The sequence below is a fragment of the Monosiga brevicollis genome, genomic scaffold (assembly GCF_000002865.3).
Source record: "Monosiga brevicollis MX1 MONBRscaffold_11 genomic scaffold, whole genome shotgun sequence".
NCBI classification, from domain to species: domain Eukaryota; class Choanoflagellata; order Craspedida; family Salpingoecidae; genus Monosiga; species Monosiga brevicollis.
The window spans coordinates 622937-624148 of record NW_001865048.1 but is presented as its reverse complement, the minus strand read 5'-3'; the positions used below and the strand labels follow the sequence as shown (position 1 = coordinate 624148).

General features: G+C 54.7%; 1 protein-coding gene across 1 annotated transcript in view; it reads left to right on the top strand.

Moving 5' to 3' along the window:
* MONBRDRAFT_8524 (uncharacterized protein) overlaps window positions 1–1212 on the top strand; it is a gene marked incomplete at both ends in the record, with an annotated part of 18281 nt that overhangs the window by 3350 nt on the left and 13719 nt on the right. The window contains one exon of the mRNA XM_001746178.1: window position 586. Coding sequence (XP_001746230.1) covers window position 586 — 1 coding nt within the window. The remainder of the gene's footprint in view (window positions 1–585; window positions 587–1212) is intronic.

Below are 1212 nucleotides of genomic sequence, written 5' to 3'. Positions count from 1 at the left end.
GAACTGATGACAGCCGTCGCTTTGGCGCAAATGGGCCGGAAAAAAAAAAGCACAAGGGTCAAGAATACTTGGAAAAGGAGAGGGCCAGGTTGGCACATTAACGCCGAGGACTGCCCGTGGCCTTGCCAAGCCCAGCAACATTGTCTAGCGGCAAAAGCGAGCACTGCTGACACAGCGTGGCAGCGTCATCCAGCTGCAGCTCTTCCAACGCAGCCACCAGCTGCTGACGAGCCTCGTCATCCTGCAAAAACTTCTCCATGACACGTGCCAAGGCAAAGCCATCGTGCTCCTTCTGCATTGGCAAATCCCCCCGGGCATATGGGTGACGATACGACTCCAGCGGCTTTCCTTCCCTGGCAAAATTGGAGGCATAGACGGGGTTGTGGGCAGGATTAGCAGCGAGAAACCGGCCGAGATCAAAGTCGATGAGAAAGGCCGCAGGATGCCCTTCCCAGTCGCTGCAAAAAAGAATGTTGCGAGGAAGAATGTCGCCGTGCACAAAGTCAACGCTATGGATGGCCTTCAGTTGGTAGATGACCTGGACCAGTTGCTCAATCTCGACGGTGTCTGCCGGCTTCACGTAAGGGTAGCTGAGCACATCCACGGCAGTTGCAAGCCTCACCACCTCCCACTTCTGATAGAACGAGCCCGTCACATCCAGTTGACTGAGTTTTGTCAAGATTCGGTCGTCAGGCGGGTAGCGGCGATCTTGGTAAGGCACACACTGTGCCGAGAGGCTGCTGCAGAGATTTGCCGTGCGTCCCCAGTAGTCAAAGTGCTTGAACACCTTGCCTTGCTCCTTGTTTTGCTTCCCGATGCTGTAGACCTGCACGTTGGGACCATACGAATCCTTCAGATTCCACTTGTCGAGGTCTTCAAAAGGGCAAGGAAATGGTTGTGGAGGCAGCCGTGGCCGCGATAGAGTCTGAGCACCTGCCCTATCCAGCAAGCGCGCCAAATCCCCTTGCACAAATTCCTTGCAAGCTCGCAAGATGCTTTCTACCTGCCGCGAATCTTCTTTAAAATTTGCGGCACCGAGGCGCAAAAAGAACAGCCCCGATGTCCTCGGCTTCGCGTTCGAACTGTCAATCTCGAGCAATGGCAGAATCTCTGCCAGGCAACCCTCAAACTGCTCCCATCGAACATCAATCACTTGCAAAGCCAGGTAGGCGCTGACATTGTCTCCCACCACGTTGATGTTGATGATGGGCC